The sequence below is a fragment of the Phoxinus phoxinus genome (assembly GCF_949152265.1).
Source record: "Phoxinus phoxinus genome assembly, chromosome: 3".
In the NCBI taxonomy this organism is placed as follows: Eukaryota; Metazoa; Chordata; class Actinopteri; order Cypriniformes; family Leuciscidae; genus Phoxinus; species Phoxinus phoxinus.
Genome location: NC_136878.1, coordinates 9,496,041 through 9,511,198, shown reverse-complemented (window position 1 = coordinate 9,511,198; position 15,158 = coordinate 9,496,041). Strand labels below are relative to the sequence as shown.

At 35.9% G+C, this 15,158-nt stretch overlaps 1 protein-coding gene across 2 annotated transcripts; it reads right to left on the bottom strand.

Moving 5' to 3' along the window:
* Positions 1–1,985: 1,985 nt before the first annotated feature.
* On the bottom strand, positions 1,986–14,841 carry suds3 (SDS3 homolog, SIN3A corepressor complex component). 2 transcript variants are annotated; one of them, XM_079606102.1, is made up of 12 exons: positions 14,551–14,841; positions 12,738–12,807; positions 12,418–12,473; positions 11,013–11,084; positions 10,867–10,886; positions 10,609–10,765; positions 9,184–9,279; positions 8,594–8,655; positions 7,956–8,001; positions 7,748–7,853; positions 3,984–4,068; positions 1,986–3,582 (listed from the first exon to the last, which is right to left on the bottom strand). In XM_079606102.1, exons 1-12 carry the CDS (start codon positions 14,660–14,662, stop codon positions 3,484–3,486), a joined length of 981 nt encoding a protein of 326 aa, XP_079462228.1. In that variant the 5' UTR covers positions 14,663–14,841; the 3' UTR covers positions 1,986–3,483. The 2 variants fall into 2 exon arrangements, with proteins under 2 accessions (XP_079462228.1, XP_079462229.1); XM_079606103.1 differs by having other exon boundaries at positions 2,689–3,582; positions 7,980–8,001.
* Between the last annotated feature and the right edge of the window lie 317 nt (positions 14,842–15,158).

Below are 15,158 nucleotides of genomic sequence, written 5' to 3'. Positions count from 1 at the left end.
CTAATAAGGCACATTAACTGTTCAGAGCTGAAAAGCCTTAATGGAATCCCTTTCCGCAGAACAAATAATAATAGATTAAAGACTATTTCTAGGGAAATAAATAGCAAGTATTTATTGTGAACATTCATTTGGTCCCTACTATGAATTTTCATCTAATGCAACCCTTGCTGACCCTTACTGATATTGATTCCAGTAATTAGGAATCATCGATTAGAATGGTGATTTATTTAATGCTGATTGGCCCTGGAGGAACTGTCTATTTAAATGCAAAAAAAGACAAAACGTGTTTTCGTGGACTCATTTAGAACTCCCTTTTTCACAGAAGCCATTCAATAATGAGTAACGAGTCTTCAAAAAAAAAAAGAGTTCCCCAAACACAAAGTTATTGTTGTTGTTGTTGTTGTTTTTGCATTGATTCTGAAAGATAACAGATTTAGCAGAATTATTGTGTGCATGTATTTCAGAGTTGTATAAACCATCTTGCATTATTACCTCTTTCCACGGACTCCCATGACATCTTAAAATGTAAGGGTTGTAATGTAAGTACAGAAGTTGTTGCTCATGGTTAAATTGTACATGATTAACAGCATTCAAGTAAATTATTTTCACTTTTGTGGTCAAATAACATGTGAATCAGAGGTAACATTATGTAGAATGTAGTCCATTTGCAAACCTACAGAACCTTTATCAAGGGTTGAAGGAAGTTATAAGATACATCATACACAGCCCTTATGATGTGTATAACATGACTGTTTAAAAAAATAATAATTTGAGAATATCAAAGCCATAAACTCCATCACTTCCATCACTGAAAACCTGCATGTTTAAAATTGTTCTTTGAATCAAGCTGTGACATATTGATTTTCTAATTGTCACACATCGTCATGTGATACGAATTTGTGATAAGTGATACATTTGGTTAGATTGGCCCAAAGAAATTGGCATGAACTTGTGTTTCCGGTTCCCAGCATGTGGTCAAGAGAGCGTTGCAGTGATTGTTTTTTTTTAGTCCTAGCCAGAAGTTAGCATCATCCATCATCCTGGTTTTCTCGACAAAAAAAAACTAATAGAATTTGTCCATAGACTTTGGGATTATTGCAGAAAATAAGCTCTGACTGTGACCAACAAATTCTTATGTGTTCTGTTCATCACAATGAGCACAAATTTTGTAATCTAAATATTATCCCCAGAAGTAAAAGGCTTAATGCCGGCTATAAACAAACTACACCCAGATCACATGACCTCAACATCACCACCTCTAAGCTTCCAACTCTTTCTGTCTTAAAGTCAGAGTTAAAATAGTTTGCAAGTGCACGATTATAAACACGACAGGGCTGTGAAAGCAGACTAGTGAGTAGATGAGGTTTCCTGTTCAGTGTGATAATGTTCAATGTCCCTGACAACCTCTGTAGTCCCATTTAGCCACTTGTTAGCAATCGCCTTTTACAGGACAAGAAAAGCTTTTTAAAAAAATCATTCACAAGGGGCTATTACTGATGTATTTTATGTTGTAGAATAAATATCTGCAGCTTGTGTTCACTGAAGACATTATTTCAGGCATTTCAAAAAACCCATTGGTTTCAATATGATGGAACCATATGTCATCCCAGCAGCACTCATATGTGGATCAAAAATCCATATCATCATAGTGTGACTGCTCCTTAAACCCCATATGTTATTATTCACGGTGACGGAAGTCAGCTTGCTCTTTTGAAACACTATTTTCACACCTTTTTCACTAAACTGTGACACTCTGACAGACATGATGTAGCAAATTTCACAGCAAATGTTGCACCATATAGGTTCATTGGAAAATCCTGTCTCTATACCAACATTTTTGCAAAACTCCAAACAAACACGTATAATACATACAAGTCACTGCAGTTTCCATCTGAAATGACAACACTATCTCTTGAAAGTGCGTATCTATACCACGAATGTTATTTCTCGTGCCGTTTGTACGCCAAAAATGTTTTCTTTTTTTTGCGTGCATATGCTACGCACTGAAAACCCTTGGGTAGGATTAGGGGTGGGGAGCGCGTGCGTGTTACACACGCCATAAAGTGCGTATCATATGCACGCGAACACTGCGTATTATACTATGCATGCAAAAAAAAAAAAAAAAGAAAGGATTGGCCTGTCATTTATAGAGGAAATCATTGTGACAGGAAAATGACAGGACATTCAAAATAAAGTGTTGTCTCAAGTGGATCCAGAGACAGTGATTTCACAAAAAGGTTTTTAACCTAGGAACTAAACAGGGAGAACGTGATTTCACCAAATACAACATGTTCCTGGATCAAAAACTTTGCTGATCCTGGAACAACATTCCAAACAACCAATCAGATTTGAGAGACAGGTTTACAGTTAGGTTTAGGCTTACAACCAGGATTAGGTGATTCTACATCAGTGTTATTCACCTATTGTTTCTCTTTTATTGTTTTAGGGGTAGGGATAGGATAAGGACTACATTTTCGAACAAAAATGTTGTTCCAGGATCAAGAAAATGTGTTGATCCAAGAACATGTCTAACTTGGCAAAAATCACAGTGACCAACTAAACAAATCGTTACCGAAAGACTGGGAAGAGAGGTGCTGTAATAATGTAAAATATATGAAAAAAAATATTTTTGATCATTCAAGCATGAACACCTATTCTAGTAGACCCCAAAAACTAAATCAAGACTTTGAAAAAGGGCATTAGAGGCCACTTTAATCGATGTTAGAATGTGAACGCACCATTATGCATTCTCAAACTAATCGGTATCTTAAGCTCTAAGCCTAAGGATCCCATGTACTTTTAAGCATCTCAGCAACTGTCTGAAATAATTGTCATAAACACATTATAAACATTTACTTGCAAGTTCAGCCAGGAACATAAATAACAAATATGTAAATTAGTGCTTCTCATTTTATAGTCGTGTAAGAAGAAGGGCCATTAAAAACAAGGTCAACTAGCAGTACTGTTAACGGGAGGAAAAAACTAAAGCAATTATGCAGAAACAAATGTTGTTTTGCACTGTATGAGCCAAATTTATTTAATGTTGGACTAAATACAAAATTAAAACTTGCAAAGTAATTTGAAATCTTGTACACATTCAAATGCATTGAGAGAATGGATTATGGCATGACATATCAAACAAAACAACAAAATAAATGCCTTACTGGTAATACAATAGAATGCCGCCAACACACTTCATCTGAGCGCTTTGAAAACAAACAGTAAAGCGTTACCTCAGAAATGGTGACTGCATTACATGTACAATGTGAAATTCATATAGAAAGAAAAAGCAAAAAGGAGGACAAACGAGAGACATTTCATGATATACTTTGGTAGTATCTATACAGTACGTGTGAGAGTGATAGAAAAATAAAATAAGATAAGACAGGAAGAAATATCATGCTTCAACATGTAGTAGACGACTAAGTAAAACGGGAAGAGCATTAAAATGTTTGTAAAATAAAAGATGAGGAAGAGGGACGTCTATGCTGCTGATCGGCGTCTAATGATGAAGGCCCCTCGCTGAAGCTGCCCTAAATAAATCCTCATCTTCGTACTGTCACTTGTCTTTCTCACCCAGATCTGCAAGAGAACCGAAATCCAAGACAAAGCACTTCAGTGTTTATCCTGAACCACATTCTTCCAGAATCCAAAATGAATCCTAAACAGTGATTTGTACTCCAAAGCCACTGGCTCAGCAAGTAAGAGTCCAGATCTATGCAGTGTGCTATTGATGCTGGCATTAAAAGGATGCAAATGAGACAAAAGCCATTGAAAAGACATCCTCGTACAATTTGATATGGATGCAGATTACAATAAATGAGAGCGACTAAATGAGAATTTTCCTCTTCTGGCTCTCCAAAGCTGATGCACTTGGGCTGATCTCAATAACCTGCTGTTTATTTCCCCTCTGAGCAGGGCATTAGTTTGAAGAGCACAGTCATTTGTTTAGCACCAATCAGAGGAGAGAATCAGACACAAACCTCATTGGTCCCCACAGAGCTGATGACACAGCTGATCTTGGTGTTCTCCTTGGACTCCAGATAGATTGCTTGACTTTTATGGTACCTGAAAAACAAAAAACAGTATTAGTCACTTAAGATCCTTTAGACTGAAAGACCATTACAGAACAATCTCAGGTACTGTGTATGTGAGCTTATCTCCTCACATATCTTCACTGAAAAAGCAATATTTTGGCTTAAAGGATTTCACAGTTATTAAAATGCTGTCATCATTTTCTCATCTTCATGAAATTCTGCATGGAGAATTAACTTTATTGATGTAAGACTGATATGCAATTATAACAAATGTCTACAATAACATTATTTCTGCAAAAGGGAGCATTACCAGCGTCTAAAGGTAGAGGTGTACTTCTTTTTTTAATTTCTGTAGACATTTTACAAATAAGTCACATTTTAATGGTTATTTTTTTGGTACATTTTATCACCACCTATCAATACTGACTAAATAAAGTTCCAGAATGGATATGTCCACATATGTTGAAAAATTACAAAAAAAAATGTTTTAAAGATGCTGTATGTAATATTTTTCATAGAAATACCATAATGTTTGCAGAGATTTAGGAAACATGCCAGGTTCAAATACTTGTTTCTCTGAAAAACAATGCTACAGTACAGTCAGATATTTTACTTTGATATTCTAGTTTTTGATTTGGTCTGTGTGATCCCGCCCACTGCCAATTTACTCAATAGTATTTCGACACCCCAGGCTGACAGCGAGCGGAAAACACAGCATATTGCAGCCATGGAAGCAAGCAAACGAACTGGGTCAGAGATCTCAGATTCTACCTCATCTAAAAAGCTCCATGACGACTTACAGTGTAAGGCTCATCACTTTCTATTGCCAATTGTGCACGTTCCTGTTACCTGCCCTAAGTCTGGCAACCCGCGTGAGCGTTGAGTCTGAGGAGGAGGGGGGCACAAATTTGGCAACCGCTAGTTGTCAATATTACATACTGCACTTTTAATTGGGAGCACTTACTGTTCCAATGTAGTTATGGTTCAATTAATTTAGGTATATTTGAGTAATACTGTCAATTAAACTCTCTCTCTGCTAATTCTATAAATGATACAGGGCAGTTTTTCAGACTGATTTAAACTAGCGACTTTTTGAACTATTCACTAAAAAAACAACAGCTAGACATTCATTCATTCATTTCGGGAACCAAGCTAGGGAAGCTACACTGGTCTCAATGTATTTTTTTTATTATTCACTTAAAAGAACCAGCTTATAGGACCAGATCAAGGACTGATCGAATCGGATCAGACTGAATGTTTGCTTCTGTTTTGTAGTCCGTGATGACAACTCAATGAAAAAAGAGGGTTTTGTGCCCTTATTTTGTGGTACACTGCTTTTTATAGCATTACACAATACAGACCGCAAACTCAGATTCACAATTCAGGTAAAATACGCCATAGATTTAACAATGAGGAAAGAATCGGTTCTTAAGAGTCATTGTTCGCGAATCGTTTTTTGGCGTGCAGCCCGTCAAAGAGGACAACTCAATAGAAGTTATTGCCTTTATTTTTGTTCCATTACATTCAATACAGACTGCAAACTCACTTTTACAAGTTTGCTGTGGCACAAACACCATTCATTAGAGAGTTATTTCTTAAAACGCAGTATACATAGAGTGAAAGTAGCCTGTGGCTTCAACCTTCTCACATAAACATCCACTGGAAAAGTTTATATAGAGGCATAACTCAACCTCTCCACTCATTATCAAAATAGCAGAATAAAACTGCATTTAATATACATGTAACATTTTACATTTATTGCCTGCGGTATCACACCGAACCATATTTCCACCTCCGCTCACTCTATCCTCATCTGCACAGAAATATTCCGGTTGGATTGCAATGCTGAAAGCTACGGCAGCCCACTGTCTAAAGGGCACGACTGGATGAATGCATGCTGACATGCTCATAAAAATCCAGAGGCATTCATGACATTTAATGTCACAGACGCATAAGACAAAGTAATCTCCAGTCCTCATCCTAAACCACACGCTTACAGTGTATTATGATCACTTATTCAAAACAACAAAATATAGATTTATGTAGTCTGTACAGAGTATTGCATGTCAGAACTTGTGGATCTCGATGCCCATGATGTTTACATTATTAAATATCAGGACACGGACAACGGTAAATACCATGTTAGGAATGTGTGACCTGAATCCTGGCACGGATGTTGCCTTGTTCAAGCAAACTACCCCTTGCAAATACATCACATAGACATTCTTATTTACATATATCGAATGAAACAACAGCTAATAGTAATAACTGAGATATTAAAGATAGCACCTTCTTACAGCCCACATAAAATAAAAATCAGAATGCTACAAGAATCAAACATTTTAAATATCCTTCCTCCCATGTAATTTACCTATATGTCATGCTACTTTAATCCCAGAATCACTATAAAAAATTATACAAATTATGTATACAAATGAGCATATACAATTTAAAGACTAAATATGAGAAAGAACAAAAGACAGAATGACAGACAGAACAATATGATGATAGAACGACCGACAGACAGACAGACAGACAGACAGACAGACAGACAGACAGACAGACAGACAGACAGACAGACAGACAGACAGACAGACAGACAGACAGATAGATAGATAGATAGATAGATAGATAGATAGATAGATAGATAGATAGATAGATAGATAGATAGATGGATGGATGCTCTAGGTCTGTCTTGTCTCAGGTCAGTTCCAGCTCTCTGATGTGACACTGTCCTTTATGTAAACTATACGATAGAAATGAAAAGCAAAGAGTGATTGTGCCATCTTGTGGTCATTATAAGCAAAAAATATATTTCAAGGCCCTGCAGGAACCAGGGGGTCAAGGTTTGAGTGGTAAGCATGTAATTAGCCCCAGCTGGAAGAAGCTGTAAATACACCATTAATTATGGGGTAACTAAATTAAATAACTAGTGTTATCCTCTCTTTAAACCAACATCGAGTCACTGATCATTAAAATGCAAATAAGCATGTTAAATCAGAGTTAAGAAACCTTAAAACCTGAATATGTAACATGAATTACTAATGACGTATGTAAAACACAATAACCCAAAATTGAGTTTACCCGGAGTTTAAAGGCAGGGTAGGAGATTTTCAGAGAGGCTAGCAATAGTGATCCCACCCTCCCTTCAGAGTGTCTCCAAAGCCACGCCTTCTCCAAAACAGCAGGGAGCAAACAAAAGCATCACAAGAGGCTCAAAAGCACATAATATTATAATAATGCACATAAACAAATAAAAAGAGCTTTTACCTGTATCACCTGACAGCTGCAGATTCATTTCAGCGTTGATAGTGTTTGCTAGTAAAACCTTTACATTCGAGTCACGAACCCGACCGAGTAATACGTCACAGGTTTCCATCTCTTCCAAATTACAGTATTTATACCATAGTTACAGTAGTTAACACAGCATAAGCTCGTTGATTGGGTTCAGGAGGAACTGTGAGGCGGAGGCGTTTTTTTCGGTTGCGGTGCTTGGTGACTGACGTCTGTCTAACTCTACATTGTATTCCTTCCACAGACTATATATATATATATTAAAAATACATGTATACCACTTAGCTTAGTGATTGCTTTCAAGATGTAACAAAACTTTCAACCAGCATAACAAAAGATGTTTCTGAAACAAATCACCTTCCCTGCCTTTAATGTGTACCTGAGTGCGAAAAGCCCAGCAGAACAGAGAATCTTACCATCTCTTGTCATAGTAGAGTTTCCCCTCCTCTATCCGTGCCTCATAACGCTGGGACGGGGTGTCCACTGGAGTGGTCGGGAGGTGCTCTGGAGAGGACGGGGATGCTGAAAAACATCACAAACGTTTGCTTTTAATTAATTTCCAACTCATTTTTAAACACTTTGTGGTTTGAAAAAATTTGATGGGGAAATTATATGGGGAATCACCTCTAAAAGACAAAACCTCCATACCTGGTCTTTTCGGAGATTTAAGCTACAAGGAAATGAAGCAAAAAGGAAGATTGGTTTAATTTTCTTCAGCAATCTCAGGTGTAAAACACAACAGACACAGACAAACAACCTAATATCTTGGTCAGTAATCATCAGTTGCCAAAAAAATTAATTCATTAGTATGTCAGTGTCAAAACACTATTTTCTGTGGTCTGCAGTCTTTTCCCTGTTAAAATACAGCCAATTTTTGTCATCCGCGAGTAATGTGCCTCATGTATCTCTTTGAGTAATACAATGTAATAAAATTTTCAGGGGATCCTGCTTTTTATTACCTAATAGAGAGCTTTAAAAAAAAATCCTTTCTTCAAAGCCGAGACGCAAATCATGAAGACTTTCATTACAATTTGATGAAATGGACTCATTTATTTTAATCAAACTACATTTTCTCATCTCATAGCCTGCAAAAAAATATGCAAGTGTATTACATTTTTATAAATGATAATGCTATAAAATGAGATATATTGAAAATTAGGTCAAAAAGTTGATACTGTATCTGAGAAGCAGTGAAATTTCTACTTCGATTGTTACAGGGCTTTTGCCGCATAAAAATGGCTAATTCTAATTCGTAACCTTACCTTGTTCAATGTTCTTAGATCTTCCATGATCTGTTCATCAGTAAGTAAATAATTTAACTGAGGTGAGGGGAGTTAAGAAAACCTGATCATTACAGCACACGCACTGAGACATTTGACTGCACATCACACTTTTGACATTATTGATACTGCAATTATAATGCAACGGAGCGGCCGGTCTATGGGACATAAATTAAGCCTTTAAATAAAAGGTGTTTTTGAGATGTTGACACTGTCACTTACAATAAAAGAGCCAGCACATCGACAGAAAATAAAACCTGCCTACCTTACACAACACTGAAGGTAGGATTGCACTCAGGAGTAGACCGGACAAATTCTTTCAACACACACTGCAACGGTCACAATGTGACGACACTATGCGCGAATGTTTTAAAAAACATAATTCAACATATAAACAACACTTTTTTTAATAGCCCACTTAGAATTACTAAATGCTAAAAATGAATATTTGTGTTGCATTTACAATCCAGTGAAAACAGCACCCCTGCAGATGCATAGAAGATGCATAACTGATGTGTTTGGTGGTCTGAAGTGTTTCCAGTGCATGGGGTCTACAGCTATGTGAAGGATATCAGGTGCAGGCTTTCTCCGCTTGTCTGGAATGGGCACAGGGTCATTGGGTCGTCTCCGGAGCTTCCGGGTTATATGGGTTTTTACCTCCATGGAATCTAAAATAAATAAATACATGGACAACGTACTAGGTTTAGGGGTTTAAATGAATATCTTACACAAAAATAAACTCAATGAAACACAAACATTTTGAAATTCTGAAGGCTGTACTGGTCTGGGTGGGGATCATGCAATTGCAATGAATGGCAATGGAGCCTTTAAACCTTGAGAAAAATAATAAGAAAACACCATAAAAGTACAATAAAAAGTGGTCTATATGACTTCTGTAAATGTGTTCTGACATCATAAGATAAATTTACGTGATGAACGGGCCAACATTTACGTTGTTTTTCACTAGCTATGTTTCCTCCATCCATCGGTTTTTATGGATGGAAATGGCAAAATACACAAACTCTAAATTACAATCAATTAATGCTGATAATTTTTTATCTGATAATAAGACATGCGCATAAACTACGATGGAAACACATTTACTTAAATATAACTGTAAGCAGCGATGACGATGTCAAAGTCAATTGAATATGCTATATTGTCATTGTGATTTTAAAAGACAAGGCCTAAGAAATCTCTTATCCTGTAATGCAGGCAGCAATGATTCGGTTAAACTCGATTCGTTATTGCGTCATTTGTGATGTGTGAAAAAAAAGAGCCACAGTGGCTTTCCCGATTGTAGCAACTTTAATCTTTATTACATATATTTGCGATAATTTCCTACGAAGTGACAATTTTGTTCTCTTGAACACATGGGATGGAAACTGCTTTATTCGCAAATATTTTATGAGATATTCACATTTCACGCACAAGTTAAATTCACGTCTTTTGATAAATATCCACTGATAATAATCCTCCCCAGTGAGTGAACCACTGGGACTAGATCATTGAGTCCGAGTGTTAAACTTGTAAACCAGTTCAGTCTGATTTATTAATCCTTCGGTTCACTTGTGTCAATTAGAATTACTGATTCTTTGACTTAAAATAATGATTCATTTCCGAATTGGAAATTGCTACTTCTCTCGTGAACTCATCAAAGAGAGTTTCATCACTTTTTATAGTGCGTTTATGTCCTTTTCTGAAGCTTGAAAGTCCCTCAGTCCTTGTTCACTGAATGGAAAAGAGCTTGGAAAAAAGTTGAACATTTCTCCTATTGTGCTATGCACAAAAAAAACTTTCAGGTGGGGAGTGAGTAAATGATGACAGAAATTAATTTTTGGGGGAACTATTGCTTCAAGTTTTTTTTCTTTATACACAAAGTAGCTACGCGTTCAGCTATAGGAACAGGATATTGTTCTCTACAACAGCAATACTAACAATGGCTTGCACAAAAACCCTCTCAGCTTGCATTTTTCTATCTGATCTCACTTTCTCACCTCCTGTCAGCTCCATTGTTAATTTCTCGTTCTCGATCATCTTCTTCTTCTCCTCCAGCTCTGCTATTAGATTTTCCTTCAGTTCCACTTTCTTATCGTCAAATTCTTTCACCGCTGCTTTTTTCTCTTTGATGTAGTTCCTCTCCACCTGCTCGGTCTACAAGAAATGTATTTTGCATTAATTAACCTGTCATATCTGTTGCTTTCTGCAGTTATAATAAACCAACAGATACATAAAATTAATGAATTGCATCTTACCTCAAGTTGTAAAAATAGGTCTGAAAAGATCAAGAGAGGGACAGAGAGAGAGAGAGAGCACAAACAAGAGACAATCATGTAAAGTTGGCTACTGAAATATTGACACTGACAATGAGATGAAAAGCTTTATTATAAATCATCTTTACCAGCGTTACGAAGTCTCTCTTTATACTGCTGATCGAGCTTCTTCATTCTCTTCTGGTACTCCTGCAGTGTGCCTGCGCAAATGAATGAGTATAAATTCTAATTTACTCATTTTTATTAGTTTTACTTTTTTTATCAGTGATGTATTATACACTTATTAGGGACAATCCCATTGGAATATAGCCTGTCTTGATCAAGGGGCACAATGGTGATAGATTACCCCTTCCATTTGAACCAACAACCTTTTGGTAACCAGCCAGGCTACATCATATTGTTAGACCATTATCAATCAAAACAGGCAGTATTCAGGACATAGACTATGTGTTAAAAAAAAAAAAAAAAAACTCAATGAAATACATTTACTATGTTTACACTGCAAGCCATACATGGATAGTTGACCCAAAAAATGAAAATGTTGTCATCATTTACTCACCCTGATATCTGTATGAGTTTCTTTGTTCTGTTACACACAAAAGAAGATATTTTAGAGAATGTTGGTAATCAAACAGTTGACGGTAGCCATTGACTTCCATAGTATTTTTTTCCACTCTTATTGAAGTCAATGGCTACCGTCAACTGTTTGATTACCAACATTCTCTAAAATATCTTATTTCGTGTTTAACAGAACAAAGAAACTCATACAGATCTGGAACAACATGAGGCTGAGTAAATGATGACAACATTTTCATTTTTGGGTGAACTGTCCTTTTAACGCTCAATTCTGATTTATTGCTCAGATCTGTTTTTTTTGTTTGGCTGTTCACATTATCTTTTAAACGTGGACAAAATCAGATGTGAGTGTGAACTGGTTACGGTCCTGCACACGGTGTCAGCATTCACGCGTTACTGAAGTCAGCATTCACGCGTTCATTTATAAGGTTATGTACAGCGGAAGACAGCAAATTCACGCTCAGGCGATAAGGAGAATGCAGACGAGGATAAGGAGAAAGAGAGCCATGGTTTTCTCGTACAGTTTTTCCTCTATTTTTGCAACAACAAAAAAAAGTTTTGCTTGTACAGAGCTCTCACTTGAGTATATGAGTATAACAGCTCACCATCCCTCCACAAAAAAATCAAATCTGAGTCACATATGAGCAGATCAAAAAATCAGATTTGGGTCACCTTTGCCTGCAGTGTGAACGTAGCTTTAGTGTCTGTGCTAGTAGAGATCATTTTCTCCATTGTAAACAGACATGTTTTACTGAATAAGAAAGAACATGTGAAAAAAGAATAATGCCTTAATATAGTAAAGTTAAACATAGTAATAGTTATAACTTATATTGTTGCATATGTATAGTTACATTGGTTTAGTATTTAGGATAATGCAAGTACATAAGTCAACAAAATAAAAATATATAACATTGTTCAAGTGGTTTTTGGATATTTTAATGGAGTATTTCCAGTCACCTTCTTGCAGTTGTTGTAACTGTCGTTTCAGGGATGCCAGTCTGTCTTGATACATCCTGAAATCAAGACAAAAACAAAATATCTCAAAGAAATGATGCAGTTTTACATAGCAGAAATCTGTCAGAGACAGACAGACAGACAGACAGACAGATAGATAGATAGATAGATAGATAGATAGATAGATAGATGGATAGATGGATAGATGGATAGATGGATAGATGGATAGATAGATGGATAGATGGATAGATAGATGGATAGATGGATAGATGGATAGATGGATAGATGGATAGATAGATGGATAGATAACCAGGAATACTCACTGTTCTTTGATCTCAACATAGTCGTCTTCATCATGTTTTGCCATATCTGTTTCACTGGCATCTTCTGTGTCTATAATAATAATAAATATAACACCATTAAATGATTTATACACTATAGTATAAGATATGGTATGGTATCACACGTTTTGCCATTTAGTTTATAGTTTATTCACGTTATAATTGCACATTTGTAGCACCATCTAGCGGACAGACATGGTAGCTTAATTTATTTTTTTATGGTAATAACCAGATATATTCTCCTCTGTTGTTCTTATTTAAAGTGGAAAATTTTGCTGAAAAAGATACATGTGCCTATAGATAATCCACATTACATATTTATGTTGTTTGTTTGCTGACCTTTTTTTAACAGAGGAATTATATTGTGTTTGTATTAACTGCTCTATGGGGAACTGTCGATGATACTAAGATTAAACAATACGTCCTACAGTTTAAATTCAAAAGATTGAGGTAAGATTTTTTTTTAAGAAATTAAATTGATGAAAAGTTGGACCCTCCAATAAATGTTTTCCGTTTCAAATTTCTTTTCAGCAAAGAATCCTGAAAAAAAATGTATGGTTTACAGAAACATTAATTGATAATAACAAGAAAAGAAATGTTATACTGAGCACCAAAACTGCATATTAGAATGATTTCTGAAGGATCATGTGACTGACTGAAGTAATGATGCAGAAAATTCAGATTTGCATAGGAATAAATTCCATTTTAAAATATATTCAAATAGAAAAAATAAATATTATTGTAATATTTCACAATGTTACTGTATTTTAGTCAAATAAATGCACCCTTGGTGAGCAGAAGAGACTTCATTAAAACACTCTTACTGACTCCAAACATTTGACTGGTAATACCATTTTTATTCAAAGAACTTATATTAAACGTTTCTACAAGATTTGAAGAGTTTAAGGATAGTTGACAAATGGACATTAACATTTCTTAACATTAAGATTTTGGTTTAAAATATAATTATATGAGGGCAATATATGCACAATCATTAGTAGAAATAGCAGAAAATGTCCAAAGGATTTCGGATATTGCCATCTTTGTGGGGACATTTTGTACTCATAATACTAGGTTTTACCAGGCAACACACACACAAGCACGCACTTTATTTTTCAAGATAGTATTTTGAATATTGGAAGCTTTTATAATTAAGGGGAGAGTTAAAATACATTATGTCAAGTACAGTATCTGATCTCTTAAGTCTGATTTCATTCCAATCATCAGTCTCAACTCAAATGTGTTCATGACAACAGCATTAAGCTAAGTGAGCGGAGATCAACTCCAATCATTTCAACCCAAATATTTGCCACCATAAATCAACTGTTTCCCAAAATTATACTTTAAAAGAAAGTTAGTCCTCTGGTGGATCTGATTTCGAGTCTGTATGAGTTTAAAAACATCCTGCTTAATATAACATTTGTTTCCTGACGTGTGCTGCTAACTCTGCTAACTGTTTATCAGCAGGCATATAGCACATAAAGCACATCAACAATATGAAAATGCATAGCCATTATACAGTTAAAAGCGTATACAGCCAACATTAAAGTATAAAAAGATCACCATACAGATTAAAAAATGCCGATAAAGTTGCAAAAAAAGAGCTCTAAAATAAACAGAAAACAACTCGACACATGCACACTTTCCTTGGATGTTTACTCATAACTGAGCTCCTATTTTACAATCAGCTTATAGCCAGTTCACTCATTAGCAATTGAAATATGCCTTTTAATGCATCAATAATAAGGGAATGGGATAAAAAAGTAGATAAACTGAAATTACTGTGCGTATTCACCTTCTTCCGAGTCTCTGCCTCTGAAACTGCGATCTTCATCTTCATCCACACTGTCTAGCTCTTCCTCGTCGTTATAATAATCCACCATGGGTGACAGTAAAGTCGATGCCATTTATTATATTTATATATGGATAATATTGCAGAAAATACCTATGTGTAAACAATCACACTGCACAGACAACGTTTCAGTCTCGAGCCTTTTTCAATTGGAGGGTAGGCCGAGGAATCTGATTGGTGGAGAGGGTCGAGTGATGCATGCTGGGAAATGTAGTTTGAACCGCTTGTGCGCAAGTATGACATAAGGGGAATAAGAAAATGAAGAGAGAGAGAGAGAGAGAGAGAGAGAGAGAGAGAGAGAGAGAGAGAGAGAGAGAGAGAGAGAGAGAGAGAGAGAGAGAGAGAGAGAGAGAGAGAGAGAATAGTCTCTCCGCGTTTCTGAATGTAAGAATGTATTGTTCTTTTCTTATCAGTCAAGGAACATGAAGATTTTATGAAGTTGTCAGTCACACTTCTGCCTCTCAGTCATGACTTTTTATCTTGGTCAGGTAAGCGTATTAATGTCATTATGAAAAGACAAGAAAACATGTATCATTTAGTGACATTATTTA

Excerpts from the sequence above, each read along its gene's own strand:
- suds3 (XM_079606102.1), bottom strand. The coding sequence starts at position 14,662 with ATGGCATCGACTTTACTGTCACCCATGGTGGATTATTATAACGACGAG. Across the intron at positions 10,887-11,012 it reads AGAGAGACTTCGTAACGCTG|ACCTATTTTTACAACTTGAG; the intron begins GTAAAGATGATT and ends TGATCTTTTCAG. Across the intron at positions 4,069-7,747 it reads CTCTACTATGACAAGAGATG|GTACCATAAAAGTCAAGCAA; the intron begins GTAAGATTCTCT and ends TTTGTTTTTCAG.